We start from the raw sequence: 15579 nt of genomic DNA, 5'->3' as shown, positions 1-15579 counted from the left end.
CCAAAAATTGGCTCTAAAAGTGAAAATTTTAAAATTTTAGAATTTAAAAGCAAGAGTTATATTAATTTACACGTGTACGGTCCGTAACAAATCAACGGTAGCATCTTGTGCTTACATAGGAAATAACGTAAAAGTTTTTACTATATTTAGATATCCGATCTGGAACAGTAGGAAGGAGACACGTGTCCACACGTGTCTCTAATAAAATATTATATAAACCCCTCTCTAACCCTCATTTTCTTCACAGTAAGCAGTCTCTCTCTCTCTCTCTCGATTTTGAGAAAATATTTCTTTCTCTTTCTAGATTTTATTATTATTTTCTCTCTCTAGATTTAGAGAAAATCTCTCTCTAGATTTTTTTGAGAGTAAAAAAAGAGCAGGAGAAAATGGTGTTGAAGTACAACCCATTATTGGTTCCGCCTCCAGTATCATCATCGGATGAAGAACCGTCAGATTCCGAAAACGACGTCGCTGACAGAGAAAACGACGTCGATGACAGCGAAAACGACGTCGTTGACAGTGACAGTGACAACGACGTCTCTGAGGCCGAAAGCGAAGAGAATGACGTTGATAGGGGAGACGACGACGTCGTTGTGGTAGAGGACTCGGAAGATGAGCAGCCGATAGGCTTACTGAAGAAGTCCAAAGCTGGGGCTTCTTCGTCGAAGACTCCCACAGCTGGGGCTTCTTCCTCGAAGGCTCCCACAGCTGGGGCTTCTTCCTCGAAGCCAGCAGCTGAACCCGGGTCGGAATCCAACTCCGATGGGGGTTCCGACGAGGTCCGGAGCGTATCGTCTCCGGATTCTGACGGATTTACTGTCCGTCAGATAGTGCTGAAGCGGGAGAAGCAGGTGGTGGCGGGAACTGCGAGGAGACGCTCCGGGAAGAAGCCAGCGAGGTCCGGGCCCAGTGGGTCGGAGGCGGAGAAAAAGAGGAAGAGGAAGAAGGTGGATGGTGGAGATGGGGCTGAGAGGTCGGAGAAGAAGGAGGTGGACAGTGGGGAAGGAGCTGTTAAGCCGGAGAAGAGGGCGCTGTTTCAAAGGTTGTGGAGCGAGGAGGATGAAATCGCTCTGTTGCAGGGGCTCGGGGAGTACGAGCGGCAGAAAGGAACGGACCCATTTTACGAAATGGATGGGTTCTTTGAATTCATCAAGGGCTCCATCCACATCAGGGTTACGCAGATGCAGCTGGTGAACAAAGCCAGAAGGATGCGGAGGAAGTTCGTGAGGAATGCCATGAGAGGCAAGGATGGGAAGGACCCATCTTTTAAGAGGCCTCATGACCGCAGGGCTTACGAGGTTTCTAAGACAATATGGGGCGATGGGAAGATGAAAATTAGGCCTAAGAGAAGAGGCAGGCCCTTCGGAACCAGCAACAGGTTTGCTTCACGGAAACGTGAAGTGATTAAAAAGGAAGATGGTCCTCAGAACACTCAGGAGGAGAAGGGTGGCGAGGATTTTTGGGCTCGCTATCCATGCCTTCGTGACTCTATCGACAGCTTTCCCTCCCTGCCGGAATGGGGAAAGAAACTTATGATGGAGAAGCTCATAGAGACCCCGGAGGAGAAACTGAATGAGCTGGAGGGAAGGTGGAAGGAGCTGGGGCGGGCTGTATGTGAGCTTCATCTCAGCCACTTACAGCTGATTAAGGACCAAGCTAAGGTGGTGCACGAAGCAATGACGTCCGACAGTCAGTAGAGGTCCACAGAATCATAGGGTCCTTTTCTTTTTTCTTTCTTTCTGTGTCCCTTTTTGTTTTTGTTTTGTTTTTTTTTCGGTTTTGTTTTGTTTTTTGTTTTTAATGTTTCTGTTCAGTAATATGATAGAAGTACTTTCTTTACAATTCTGTTTGTGTTTGGTCAATTCTTTCTTCTCTTCACATTTTCCTTTCCCTATTATGTTACTTTTACAGTAATTCTCTATCTTCTCTTTGCTATCCTTGAATCTTGAGGTTGTGCCTTTGTTTCACTAATCCCAATTATCATCAAGACAACAATTTGAGGCAGTTCTGAGTTGGTGTAATCTGAAAAAGATCCAGTCTGATCTTGTATAGCAGTTGCAATATTGCCAGCGCTTAGGGTTTGTGTGGAAGAACTTAAAAGGACGATTAACTTCCAACTATTTTCCCAGGATTAGGCATTATAGGCTAATGCCTTCAAATCCTATGATGCAGGGACATGGCAAAAATATCCATTTTTATTCTTCTGTTTCCCTAGATTAATATGAAGTATCTGTTGCCTAGTGTTACTGATATTCGCGCTTCGCTTTCTTTGTAGCACATGCATGTTGTGCACGTAACAACGGATTCGACACTAGATGTTTTTGGTAACTTGCATAGTACTTAATTAAGTGCCTCCTTAATTTATTCTTTAATGATATCCATGTTTTGTCGTGTTCGATGTGGATAATTCAGACATTTTTATGCATCAATGTAACTTAGTTTAGTAGTTAAACAAATATTTATTAAATTTAAATTTATTTAATTTTTAACTAAACGGAGTGTGGATACAACAATGGCGTCTTGATGTAGAATGGTTAACTTGTGCTCTAATGGTACTATTTGATTTAGTTAGTTTAAAACTGCGTCTAAACCCTTTAATACAGACATCGCAACGGTCTGTTCAAGATTGAGATAACAGTTAGTCTACATGGATAAGAGGTCTGGGAGAGTGCTGGTCATTTATCCTGAAGTTGTGGTGGATAGGAACATTGAATCTGATATTCACTATCCTTGCTGTAAATTTGGTGCTCCTGAGTAGTGTAAAAATTGAAGACAGAATGAAAAGCAGAGTGTTGAAAACTGCACCCTTATGTTTAGCTTACTGCAGTGGGAAGGAGTACAACAGAAGAATGTTTAAGGGAAATGAGTTGTTGGGATGGAAGTTGAAAGTGATTACACCTAAATCCTTCTCTGTTTGGTTGGTTGAAGTTTGGATGAAAAACCATTAGCTCTGGAGGGGCCAGAATTGGAGGCTTTTTGTAGTTTTCTTACTTTCCTAGTCTCTGTGTATCTTCTTGGAGCATTCAATTTTACTAATTGAGCAATCATTATTGCTTGATTTTCCTCGTGTTGGCTTAACTCAATCCGTTTGCTCACCTTGTCGTTTATTGTTAAATGTTGTTAATAATCATTGGGCAATTATTACCTTATTTTCCTTGTGCTGACTTGACTTAAGCCTTTTACGCACCTTGTCATTTACCGTTAAATGTCGTTAATAATCATTGGGGAATTATTGTCTTATTTTCCTTGTGTTGGCTCGACTCTAGCTGTTTCCTCACCTTGTCGTTTACCGTTAAATGTTGTTAATGATCATTGGGCTATTTTTGCTTGATTTTTCTTGTGTGGGCTTGACTCAAGCTGTTTCCTCACCTTGTCGTTTACCGTTAAATGTCGTTAATAATCGTTGGATGATTATTGCATGATTTTTCTTGTGTTGGCTTCAAGCCTTTTACTCACCTTACCGTTTACTATTAAATGTCATTAACGATCATTGGGCAATTATTGCCTAATTTTCCTTGTGTTGGCTTGACTAACACCGTTTCCTCACCTTGTCGTTAACTGTTAAATGCCGTTAATAATCATTGGGCAATTATTGCCTGATTTTCCTTGTGCTTGCTTGACTCAAGCGATTTACTCACCTTGTTGTTTACTGTTAAAGTCGTTAATGATCATTGGGCAATTACTGCTTAATTTTGCTTGTGCTGGCTTGACTCAAGCCTTTTACTCACCTTGTCGTTTACTGTTAAAAGCTGTTAATGATCATTGGGCAATTATTATTTGATTTTCCTTGTGATGGCTGTACACCATTTACTCACCCTGTTGTAAATAACCATTGAGCTGTTTTTTCTTGATTTTCCTTGTGCTGGCTTGACTCAAACCGTTTCCTCACCTTGTCGTTTATTGTTAAATGTCATGAATAATCTTTGGCAATTATTGGCTGATTTTCCTTGTGTTGGCTTGACTCAAGCCTTATATTCACCTTGTCGTTTACTGTTAAGTGCCGTTAATAATCATTGAATAATTTTTTACTGATTTTCTTTGTGTTGGCTTAACTCACCTTGTCGTTTATTGTTAAATGTTGTTAATAATCATTGGGAAATTATCACATGGTTTTCCTAGTGCTGCTTAACTCAAGGGCCTTTACTAGCTTCTATCATTTATTGTTGAATGCCCATAACTAATAATTTAAAATCCATTTTCTGGTGTTCCTTGTTCACTGACTCAAGGCCCTTATTTTTGTTGTTTATGTTAAATGCCAGGCAATCATTGTTTGATGTTCCTTGTGCTGGCTTAACTCTTAGCTTTTGACTTGCTTCTATTGATTATTGTTTTTTCTTTTCATAGGCTTCTGTTTATTATATAAAAGTTCTCAATGATCAGCTTTGTGTTTATCGCCTGATGTTCCTTACACTGGCTTAACTCAAGGCCATTTACTCACTTTTGAAAGTTGTTGTGACCTTAAGTGATATGGCAAGAGAACTTAATCCTTCAGCTCAAACTAATAATTATAAGATCATGATGAAGGTTGCAAATCCTTTGGGGTTGGAGAGATATTCTTTTTCAAGACATGTTGCCTATGACCAAATCCTCTAATGGGCTATCATGTCTTCTATCATAGCATTGCCTTATAGGTTCTTGTAGGCCTTCTGTGGTACTGCTGGTAACTTGAGCCATCTCACTCCTTATTGGTGTAGTTATTGGTCTTCATTGCACCTTGAACATAAACTAGCTCGGTTGGTTCTCACTCCACTAATGATTGTTTGGGGGTTTATCTCAAAAATGCTTTCATTTCTGATTCTGTCTTTTCTTGTCTGACCTTCCCTCTCTATTACTGTTCTTTTACGGCAAGTCTCATTTTATGGTCAAGTTCTTTCTTAGCTGTCCGTTATATTTATTGTAAAGTATGGTTGCCCATGTCTTATAATTTCAATGATCACATCATACTCTAAAAGAACTACTCTACACCCTTCTTCTGGTTTTGGAGATCTTGGTGAGGGTATATATTAAAGGTCATGAATTAAGTAGCTGCATGTATTTCCTATTATATACCATGGCATTCTTTTTGTTTAAACCATAGGGTTATGGAATTTTTGCAAGACTATATATTATTAGCAAGACACATTTATGAGATGGATACTATTTGCCTGTGGACATGCATGGTAGTATTATTGCGTTGTGAAGTTATTCCATGCTGTAAAATTTGATCTCATTTATATTCTTGCGGTGTTTGTTTATAAAATTTTGTTAAGTTCATCTATTGATCAAGGCTTGTTATTTAATATCTCCTATCATGATAAGTTAATAGACTGTTCCTTTTGAGATCCAAATTTTTTTCATACATGTCTCTGGTGAATGATTGTTTCTAAAGTTGAAATTTGATTCTATCTGATATACAAATGAGCATGCAAGAGAATTCTACATTCTGCTTGGTCGAGCTGGTTTTGGTTACCTGGAGAGAATTGATGTGGAGAAGCCTGTTAGATTTAAATTGAAGCCCTCGATCCTTATCCAGTGGCTGGTGACAATTTGAGGTATCTCAAAAGCTTATTCTGCTTTTCTTTGTGATATATAGTAAGTACAATATAGGTTAGTTTTCAATTGGAAATTCATTTAAGTAATGCTACAGAAAGAGTAAGTTATGGACGATTACGTAGATAGTCACGAGATATTTAATAGACAGAAAATATTATATGACTGGATATTATCTCAACCAAAAGTCATGGTTATTTCAATCTTCTCACTAAAGGAAGCCATAAGTTATTCTATTACTTGATTAGAAGTACGGTTTCTTTTAAGCGTTTTATTTCGTATTTGGCACATCATGAGAATAATATACATAATTTTGCAGAAAAAATATTTTTCTCATAATAAATAGATTAAGCGTCTCATAGAACCTGGTAGATAATCTCAAAAACCAAAAGCTTGAATTACTTGAAGGTCTTCTAATGGAGGAGATCATAAAATGTTGCAATTTGACTAGAAGGTGCAGAACTGTACTGTTATCACTTAAGATTAGTTACTTTTAAGAAATTCTCAATGACTGAGCAATCATGTTTCAGAAAATGATTCATCTATCAAATGCCTCTGAATTTGCTGCAGGGAAAAAGTTTAATGTTGCATTTTGTGCTGCACTTGCTTGATTTGTCCTTTATTATTTTTTTGTGTTACAGGAGTTTGTAGTGCTCCATTTGCTTGTGATTCTTCCCTCTAACTCTAATTGCTTGTTTGCTCAATCAAGCTTAACTTATTAGTCATATTAACTTCAGGTAGTAACTTGGAACCACTGTTAGTCTCTTATGTACAATCTGAATTCTAACAATTGATGTTACATCTCAAGGTAAATTATTTGAATCTAAAGCCTGAATCCTTTTGAGAAGAAATTTTTAATTCTTAAATTTCAGATCAGGGGTATGTGAATTGAATATGAAGTGTCTGTTGCCTGGTGTGCCCTACACTAACTACTCATCTCTTTCTTTGTCAAACATGCATGATGTGCACCTAACAGCATATTCAACACCAGATGTTTTCAGCATGCAGTGTAGGTAACTACATGTTTCTGGAATTTATTCTATACTAATGCCCCTGTCGTGTTGTCTCCAATGTGGGAACTTCATACATTTTGAATTGTCTATGTTACTTAATTCAAGTATTTGTAAGATTTAAAATCTATTTAAGTTGTTACTTAATGGAGCGAGAATGTAATAAAGGTGTCCTAGTGTAGATTTCATTAATTTGTTCTTTAATTGGTGCATTTTAAGTAAGTTCTTTTAAAACTGTGTCTAATCCCATTTGTGCAATATCTTTAGGGATGCCACACAAAAATCCTTAGTAAAAACTAATTTTCCCATTAAGATGGTGATGAGAGCAGTTTGTCTTTGTGCAAGAAAGATGAAATAAGACTTTTAGGGGAGGGCTAATCCAAATTGGTGCTGTATGTGTAAGACGGCTGGCAGAGGGCTGATCACATTCTCATGTCCTTATGGTGGGTTGGGAAATTGAATGTGGTATTCACCATCTTTGCAGTAGTTTTGATGCTACTGAGTAGTGTGAAGCAGGCCATGGCTATTTGACATGGAAAATTACAGATAGAAGGAAAAACAAAGTGTTGAAAAATGCACCTTTTATGTTGACCTTAGTGGAATGGGAAGGAGTGCAAGAAAAGAAAATTTGAGGGGAACGAAATTTTGGAATGGAAGTTGAGATTGACTACACCAAATCCTTCTTCGGTTGGTTGGTTGATGTTAGGCTGAACAGCAGACTGTGTCTGAAGTTCATTGACAGCTTGGAATGGACTGCATTGGATTTTTTTCATTTAGCTGTTTTACTTTTCTGGTCTCCATATTTTCTTGACACATTCATGCACTTGGGTTTTGTTGGAACTCTTTTTCAACTAATTTGTAAAGATTGCTATATACTTTAAGATTTTTGGTTTGATTAAATATCCTGAATAACTATTAGGAGATTATTGTCCTATCTTCCCTGACTCAAGGCCCTTTACTTGCTTTTATCATTTGTCATTAAATATCTTCAATAATCATTCTACAAATATTGCCTAGTGTTCCTTGTTTGAAAACTCAAGGCCCTTTAGTTGCTCTTGTTGTTTATTGTTAAATGCCCTTAAAATCATTGGCAATCATTGTCCAATGCTCCTCATGCTGGTTTAGCTCAAGCCCATTTGCTTTGATTTTTCTTTTATCTTTAAACACCCTCAAAATCATTGAGTAATCATTATTGGATGTTCTTTGTGCTGGATTAGCTCAAGCCCATTTGCATAGTCTTTGATCATTAAATGTTGTTAATGGTTGTTGGGAAATCATTTCCTAGTGTTCCTTGCGCTGGCTTAACTCGAGAGCCTTTACTCCTTTTTTTCTTCATTGTTAAAATCACTTGAGTAATAAATGGGCAGTCATTGGCTGGTGTCCCTTGCATGCTAACTCAATGCCCTTGTCGTTTATTATTAAATGTAGGACAATCATTATCTGGTCTTCCTTTGGCTTGCTTAACTCAGAGCTCTTCGCTCACTTTTGGTACCTATTATATTCTTTTTATAGGCTTGTAGTTTATTGCTAAAAGCTCTCAATAATCATTGGGTAATTATTGCCAGATATTCCTTACGCTTGCTTAACTCAGGGCCTTTTGCTCACTTTTACCACTTACTCTTAAGAGAACTTAATCCTTCAGCTCCAACTAATAATTATAAAGCCAGGATGAAAGTAGCAAATCCTTTTTAGGGTTGGTAGCAAATTCTTTTTGTAGACTTGCTGCCTACGACCATATCATCTGATTGGCTCTCATGTCTTCTATCATACCCTTGCCATAGGTTCTTGTTAGCCTTTTGTTGTTGTGTTGTGTTGCTAACCCGAGCAGTTTCACTTCTTATTGCTGTAATTGTTGATTAACACTAAACATTGCCAGACCAGCTTGGCTGATTTTCACTCATCTGATGATTGACTGGGAGTCCAGCTGAAGAATGCTATCATTTTTGGTTTGGTCTTTTCTTGCTCGGCCATCCATCCCTCTAAATGTTCGTTTTGCAGCTAATTTCATTTTATATATGGTCAAGTTCTTTCTTAGATGCCTAATATATGTATCGTAAAGTATATTGTTGTCCTATAAATTTTTCATTTTAATGATCACAGGGTACTCTAAAAGCACTCCACGCTTCTTCTGGTTTTGGAAATCTTGGTGAGAGTATATATCATAATAGGTCATTACTTAAGGAGCTGCATGTATTTTCTATTACAGACTCTGTCATTTTTTTTGTTCAATCCATACGGTTATGAAATTTTTGGCAGGATTATATCTTATTACTATAGGATACACTTCTGAAATGGGAAACTATTTGGTTGTGGAGATGCATGGTCTGCTATGTTACATGGGTTCATGTATGGGTGTTCGGTGTAGGTGTGTGTCTATGCATGATCCTTCACATCTCAAATTTTATCATATGGGGACTTGGATGAAAAGGATCTTGAATGGTTCTTGGATATGACATAATAAAGAAAAAAATCAATTAGAAACAAAATAGCATATCTTTGATTGAAGTAAAAAATAACTCTTTTTCCCCTCTTTTATCCCTATTTAAGAAAAAAAACCCAAAATAGTCAATAACCAAAGCAAAATAAAAATATCTATCACAGATCCCACACCCATGCCTTTGTCATGCCATGTTGACTTAGGTATGTTGGGTGAAGTTGAGCTCGGGTATCACAGATGGTCTGCATTACCAGGTTGATGAAATCATTTCATGCTGTAAAAATTTGATCTCATTTCTGTTCTTCATGGTGTTTGTTCTAAAATTTTGATAAATTGATTTGTTCAGAAGTTTTGCTGAGTTCATCTATTGATCAATGCTTGTTGCTTGATGTCTCCTATCCTAATAAGTTCATAGGCTGCTCCATTTGAGTTTGAAATTTTCTTACACACCTCTCTAGGTGAATGATTGTTTCTAAAGTTGTTGACATTTGATCCTATTTGATATTAGCATGAAAGGATTGAATGTTCAATTCCCCTTTGTCAGAGCATGCAAGAGAATATTTTCAGCCTGGTCGTGCCAGTTTTGGTTACCTGGAGAACAATAATTCATTAGATTTAAATTGAAGCCCTCAAATCCTCAGCCAACTGCTGGTGACAATTCAAGGTAGCTATGCAGGCAATGAAATTTGTCACATAATTGTGCTTGTTGAAGTATCTATGTAACTTGCTCTCTACTTCTATTATCACTCACAAATGGTGCTTGTAGGCGAAGAATATGTTACATAATTGTGCTTGTTGAAGTTGTTTCGGTATGTACAACTTTAATTGTGTTTAGCATTTTCTTCTCCATATGCTTGAAGTAGAACATTGCAATTTTTGCTCTGCAGTGAGTTCGAATCAAATGTTTCCTCTAGCAAATAATAGAGAAAATACTCATTTTTGGAAGATACAATTTTTATTTTTTATTTTTTTGGAACCTCAATTGATTTTGTTGCTTAGGGTTGAATCAAATTGTAATTGTTGAATTTCATGCTGATAATGTCCTAGTGCTTAAGTCAGGTGAATTAGGGTCATATCTTAATGCTTTGGATAAACAGCCATGATTGAATTATGTTGCCTCTTTCTATTTCTTGGTCCAGAATTCAGGTGGAAAAGAAGAGCAGTTCCTGGTTATTTTCTTGAGCTTTATCTGGTTTTGATTCCCTTTTAGCATATGTCCTGACACTATTCCCATTTAATGTGTATAGTTATGGATGCTTGTTCAAACCATTTGATCCTTTGACTTTTTTTTTTAGCTCTAAATGAACTTTATACAGATTGGCTAGTGAGAAACTTTCAATGAAGTTCTATTGCCATTAGTTTTTGACTTAGTTTTGTTTAATGATGACCCTAAGATCTATATCTGATTCATCAAATCACTAAATGTCTGGTCTTGTTTTGTTAGTCTAAGTAACAAGGGATGCCTAGTTATGCAAACTGTTGTGACACCAAATGGCATAGATTTCCATATAGTGGACAAGAAATTGGGGGGAGGCAGAATGTGAAGTTTTGAAGTTCATGGAGTAAAGAGGATTCACCCGAAAAATCCAGAGTCTGGGAACAGCAGGTGGGTTGTTCTTCCCTTTTTATTTTCAGTTTCTGAGATGTCTCTGAGAAGAATCCCACTTTCAAGTTTTTTGTCATTTTTCTTTCCCAGTATGCACAATTGTTGTTCGGTCACGTTCAGGAAGCAACGGTTTTCCTAATCTGATTGCTAGTATGTGTCTCCCAATTGCATTGTTTTGTATTATATACAAGGGTTCATAGGTTTTATGCAGAGCTTCAATCTTTCCTTTGGAATTTGTACTGTATTTAACAGCTTAAGGAATGCAGAGGCATTTTTCGATGAAGTCTTGAATAGAAGTTAGAACCAAGAGGATGATAACAACGTATGAGCATAAATCTCAAATAAAGACCATCTTCATTCAGAAACTGAAGTTATACATGAGGCATAATCCCATACTCTGTGATGTAATGCATCACATGCCTAAAGAAGCAGTCACAGTTTGTAGCAGATGTTTAGTTTGCTGATTCTCTTAGTTTGCGTCTGCAAGTTGAAGGCCATTGCTCTCACTCAGATACTCAGATAAAGTAGTTCTTAAGAATCTGTAGTTGCCCAAGTGATGTAAGCTGTCCATTGTAACAACAATTTTAGCTTCAGCATCCAGTCTGGCTTCTTAGTGTTCAGCATATGGGTTGAGGAGTCTTCCTGTTGTGAAGATAATTTGGCATGCTAGTCAAGAATAAGGGCTTGGTAACAAAGGCCTGGCCTCAAGGAACTCGAACATATCGCTTTGAACCACCAAAGCTTTCTAGACCTTGCCTTCCAGCTCCTGTAGATAATCTGGCCATGCAACAATGCTAAGAATAGCTCCAAAGGAACTGATGGCTCAAGAAATCAGCCAAGGAATGAGTGTGTATAAGGCCTGGGTTGGTATGCCTGCTTTAAATGCCCCAGATGGGTGTGTAATGTGATGTCAAGCCTTGAGAAGTTGGAACGTTTTTGGGGATTGGTTTTCTAGATGCAGAATTGCAGACACTCTCCTGGCGTATGGAGTCATCACATCTCAGAGTCTAGCCTGCAAACATTGCCATCTTTGCTAAGCTCCAAATAACCAATTCTATTTCCTCTCTTAGAATATGAGACTTTTCTCCGCTAACAAACTCCTCAACATTGCCATCTACCTCAATTACACTTCTCCCAATATCTTTCTTCATCTTTCTTTCCTTCATCAGTTTCCGTATCCTTAGCATACCCTCCCACATTCCCACATCAGCATAGATGTTTGACATGAGAACATAAACCCCAGACTCATCAGCTTTGAGTTCTGCAAGCCTCTCTACCACAATCTCTGCAAGAGTGACATTTTGGTGAATTCTGCAAGCCAAAAGAAGGGATCCCCATAAAGCTGCATTTGGTTTCATAGGCATAGATTGTATTATGTTTTGAATTTGATCTAGTTGTCCTGCCCGGCCAAGGAGATCTACCAAGCAGCCATAGTGTTCAAGCTTTGGTTCAAGCCTGTAAACTCCTTTCATCTGATTGAAGATATGAAGACCTTCGGTTACAAGATTTGCATGGCTACAAGCCATAAGAACACCAAGGAAAAGCAAATCATCCATTGGAATTCTTTCCATCTCCATTTGAGCGAAACACTCCAGAGCTTCCTTTCCAAAACCATTCATGCCGAGTCCAACAATCATTACATTCCAAGAAACGACGTTTCTTTCTGGCATGCTGTTGAATATCCTGCGAGCCTCATCAAGGCTTCCACATTTTAAGTACATATCCACAAGGGCAGTTTGAACAACAATGTCCAGCAACATTCTGTTTCTCTTCATGTACAAATGTATCCATCTTCCTTGATCAAGTGCCCCCAACTGGGAACATGCTGATACTGCACCCACCACAGATACCCTATCTGGTTTGATGCCTTGACAAAGCATCTGCCTGAAGAGATTCAATGCTTCCTTGGAATCTCTATGCTGAGCATACCCATCTATCATAATGCTCCAAGAAATCACATTTTTCTGCAGCATCTTATCGAATATTTCCCGAGCCACCTCCATTTCTCCAACCTTTGCATACCCATCAATCATAGAATTCCAAGAAACCAGATCTCTTGTGGGCATGCTGTCAAAAAACACACGGGCCCGATTAACTTCACCCATTTTCTGAAAAGTGAGCAAGGGCAAAAATATGTCAAAATACATCCAACAATGGCACAAGAAACAGAACAAAAATATAAAGAAGAATGTGACAATTGAATTTCAAAGAAACTAGGTTAGATTCATCTGAAAAAATCTTCGAACCCCACAGACATCATTTATTTCTCAAATTATTTTCTGAAAATCTTGCAACTTTAAAAGAGAGAAGAGACAGAAAAAGTTCAAATTCATGACTTCAACTACTCATTGACCCAGAAACTTAAATAATAAGTAATAAAGCTAAAAATATATAGCAACCTGTCTAAATGCCTCACCATGCAACCTGAATAATTAAAACAGCCAAAATAATATTTAAATTGCGAACCTTTCCATACCCATCAATCATAATAGACCAAGAAACAACATCTCTTTCAGGCATTTCATCGAACATGTTCTGTGCGTTCTCCATCTCCCCACACCATACATAACCACCAAGCATCGAATTCCACGACACCAAATCCTTCTCAGAAAACCCATCAAACACCGCTCTCGCCCAGCCAGTTTCTCCACACCTACAATACATACTGATCAACCCATTCACCACAAACACATCCCCCCCAAACCCTCTCTTCACGGCCTCCCCCTGAACCAATCCCCCCTCCAACAACCCGCACATTGCACCACATGCCTTGAGCACAAATGGGTACGTGTAATTATCCCCCAAAAGGCCTTTTCTTCGCATTTCGGCATAAAAACGCAAGGCCCTTTCCGGGGTTGAGCTCTCGGTGTAGCATTTGACCATCGTGTTGCAAATGAAGGAGTTGGGCTGGTGAATTTGAGCGAAAACAAGCTCAGCATAGTTCACATTAAGAGTTTTTGATACTACGGAATCAAGCAATCGGCTTGCGGCGAAAGTCTCAGAGATGAGATTGGTGGTGATCAATTGAGCATGAATTTGGAGGATTTGTGAGGACGTTTTGGACTTTTGAAGGAGAGAAAGAAGTGGGTTTTTAAGCTGAAGCTTTGGAGTAGATTGGGCCATCGAAAGGGGAGGCTCGGAGGAGATTTGACATTTTTAGAGGGACAGTGACCAGACGTGAGGGATGAGAAGGTTCTTCGTTCATTAAAACGACGTCGTTTGAAGTTGTTCTTTCTCCGTTGCATTACTTCTTTAAACCAAATCTAAACCAGATTATTTATTTATATTATATTTATTTGTATACAAAATTTAAATTATTTTCGAAGAAAACAATCAAATATTGTTAAATAATATTGACTTGTTTTTATTAACTCATAATTAAATTATTATTAAATTATTCAACATGGATCTCAATTTTTTATTTTATTTATTATGAAAAATGAAGTCCATGTTGAATAATTTTCTCCAAGACACTACTTTTGAGATTGTAAATAAGCATAAATAAAAGATTTGATCATTAATATTAGTTTTAGATAATTTTTTGAATTTTAATTTTTGTTGACCAATGTTGTTATAATTATGACTTTTTAAAAGAGAAATATTAATATCGTAAAAGCTTTGTGAAATATAAATATGATTGAAAATGTCAGGAAATTTCGTCGAAATATCGATGAAATTTCAGATATCAGGAGTGGTCGATATGAAATCAATCACTGATTATCGGTTGGTCAATATATCATCGATATTTTCACGTTTCTCTTGCTTCCTTACTTGGTTAACTTGGTGAAAGCATGCTCCAGTCACACTCTACTCCTCTTACCTACTTGGTCAAAGCACAAAAATGATTTAACTTTGTACTAGAAAGAAATTCCCTTTGTCTAATAATGCAATGAAACCACAACGATATTCATTTTGGTACTAAATGACTATTGTCATGTAATGAAACACTTATGAAAGTATGTTCGATATGAAGCAATGGAACACTTATTTCAGTCCCTTGAATATATTGATTGTTTTACTTAAAAATTTTGAATAAGACAAATAAAAACACATTTGACAAGTTTAGGAGAAAACTTCTTAAAAATTTGTTCGGGAAATAAATCATTATTTAGAAAGAAATTAAGATGTTTTAAGTTATTTTTAATATAATAGCAAATTGAAAATGAAAATATAAAGAATAACATGTGAGCTTTTGAATTATACATAAAATATTTTTCATAATTGGCTTTGCAAACATGGCCTAAGTATCCTTCAAGGGAACATCCGACCCTCTTTTCAACCATAGTCACATCCTTAGTGGAATGTCTACCATGGCTAGCTAGGGAGTTGGGACCATCGACGTTGATCTCTTTAAACTTATTTTTCTTCTCTATGTGGAAAATCTAGTGTTGTCATATGATATAAGTCCAAAGCTTAGTGTCACAGGATGCTTCAAATGACCCTTCCCATGGGCTTATATAGAGCGTAGGAAGCTTCTGAAGACTCCTGGAGCCATCTACACTAAGCCATTGGTAGGAAGAGTGTGGAAAGTTCTAGAGATGCCTAGAGATGTCCACACATCTCCACACAATGGTGGAAGGCATGAGAGGAATCCAAGGCTTTCTAGAGAAATCTAGAAATCTCTTGTATATTCTTGTACATAAGTCTTGTACATAGAATTGTGTAGGGTATTGTAGAATCTTCTTGATTTATAAGGAACCCTCTAAGGTTCCAGAGAGTTCCATTGGTGCCTATAAATAGGTGAGGGTCTCATTTGGCTAAGACACCACCCAAAAACCACCTAAGAACCTAACCAACCAAGCAAGTGAGTTCTCAAAGCACTTGTAAAGCTTCATTTAACCAATAAAAGCTTCCATTCTTTAAGAGTTGCCTACTAAGTCTTCTAAAGCTTCCGAGTCGTGAGCATCTTAGCTTAGCGAGTTAAGCATTGGGAGTCAAGCTAACTTAGCAAGATTAAGTGTCTTAACTTGTCTAAGTGCCGCATGAGCTTAGGAAGA

General features: G+C 37.6%; 2 protein-coding genes across 3 annotated transcripts; one reads left to right on the top strand and one right to left on the bottom strand.

Moving 5' to 3' along the window:
- The first annotated feature begins 386 nt into the window (after positions 1–386).
- On the top strand, positions 387–1845 carry LOC117926030 (probable transcription factor At4g00390). The gene has a single exon (XM_034845121.1). The coding sequence runs from the start codon at positions 387–389 to the stop codon at positions 1695–1697; it is 1311 nt and encodes a 436-aa protein (XP_034701012.1). The 3' UTR covers positions 1698–1845.
- Positions 1846–10907: 9062 nt separating this feature from the next.
- LOC117926323 (pentatricopeptide repeat-containing protein At3g29230-like) lies at positions 10908–13728 on the bottom strand. 2 transcript variants are annotated; one of them, XM_034845414.1, is made up of 2 exons: positions 13049–13728; positions 10908–12690 (listed from the first exon to the last, which is right to left on the bottom strand). In XM_034845414.1, the coding sequence occupies exons 1-2, from the start codon at positions 13703–13705 to the stop codon at positions 11590–11592; spliced, it is 1758 nt and encodes a 585-aa protein (XP_034701305.1). In that variant the 5' UTR covers positions 13706–13728; the 3' UTR covers positions 10908–11589. The 2 variants fall into 2 exon arrangements, with proteins under 2 accessions (XP_034701305.1, XP_034701306.1); XM_034845415.1 differs by having other exon boundaries at positions 10908–12649; positions 13059–13728.
- Between the last annotated feature and the right edge of the window lie 1851 nt (positions 13729–15579).

The sequence above is a fragment of the Vitis riparia genome, chromosome 12, assembly GCF_004353265.1.
Source record: "Vitis riparia cultivar Riparia Gloire de Montpellier isolate 1030 chromosome 12, EGFV_Vit.rip_1.0, whole genome shotgun sequence".
In the NCBI taxonomy this organism is placed as follows: domain Eukaryota; kingdom Viridiplantae; phylum Streptophyta; class Magnoliopsida; order Vitales; family Vitaceae; genus Vitis; species Vitis riparia.
This window is presented reverse-complemented; position numbering and strand designations above follow the sequence as displayed.